The sequence below is a fragment of the Eimeria tenella genome, genomic scaffold (assembly GCF_000499545.2).
Source record: "Eimeria tenella Houghton genomic scaffold, Eth_scaff2358, whole genome shotgun sequence".
NCBI lineage: Eukaryota > Apicomplexa > Conoidasida > Eucoccidiorida > Eimeriidae > Eimeria > Eimeria tenella.
The window spans coordinates 2,867-3,703 of record NW_013542219.1 but is presented as its reverse complement, the minus strand read 5'-3'; the positions used below and the strand labels follow the sequence as shown (position 1 = coordinate 3,703).

The following is an 837-nucleotide window of genomic DNA, read 5'->3' as shown; positions in this document are numbered from 1 at the left end:
GGGGGGGGGCCCCCGGGGGGGCCCCCGACATGTATGTGACGATTGGGGTTTTGGGGAAAGGGGAATTGGAAATTAATTTTGGAGGAAAGAATTTTAATTTGGCAGGAGAGATTTCCAAAGTTTCGAAAGGAGCTGTTCAGTCCACAGCCCCTGTGGCTGCGAGGGCTTTTGGCTACCGCCTTGCGCGTTTCCACGTCATGCTCGTGAGGGTTTAGGGTTTAGGGTTTAGGGTTTAGGGTTTGGGGCTTGGGGTTTGGGGTTGGGGTTTGGGGGCAGGAGACAGGAGAGATGGCCAGGGAGGTATGCAGAAGGGGAGATGCTGCAGCAGAAGGCAATTGATGCGATAGTTGCATTCAAGGGTTTAGGGTTTAGGGTTTAGGGTTTAGGGTTTAGGGTTTGAGTGCAGGACGAGCTGAAGCTGTTTTACTCCTGCTTTAATCCTCCGATGGTCCCCAAAGCAAAAGGAATGGTCATTTTAAATATATCTCGACAAAAGGTTTGGCTGCGAGGGTCTGCATATTAGGGTTTAGGGTTTGACGCCGAGGGTTTAGGGCTTAGGGTTTAGGGTTTAGGGTGTAGGGTTTTGGGCGCACAGGAGTTCAACGAGGAGCTCAGAGAGACATACGGCAAAGACTTGAGCGATGTGGCTCAGTATGCCAGAGACAGTAAGACACGCACAGCCTCTAAACCCTAAACCCTAAACCCTAAACCCTAAACCCTAAACCTTAAACACTAAAGCTTCGGCGATTAATTTATTTAGATGCGGCAGTGCCAGTTGCTGCCCTGCCGCAACGTGCGCTCAAATGATGCAGCTACTGCTCAGGGTTTAGGGTTTAT

The 837-nt window shown here is 50.7% G+C and overlaps 1 protein-coding gene across 1 annotated transcript in view; it reads left to right on the top strand.

The window, feature by feature from the left end:
- Positions 1–595: 595 nt before the first annotated feature.
- ETH_00038415 (uncharacterized protein) overlaps positions 596–837 on the top strand; it is a gene marked incomplete at both ends in the record, with an annotated part of 2,713 nt that continues 2,471 nt past the window's right edge. The window contains one exon of the mRNA XM_013374892.1: positions 596–665. Within this exon, the coding sequence (XP_013230346.1) occupies positions 596–665 (70 nt within the window). The remainder of the gene's footprint in view (positions 666–837) is intronic.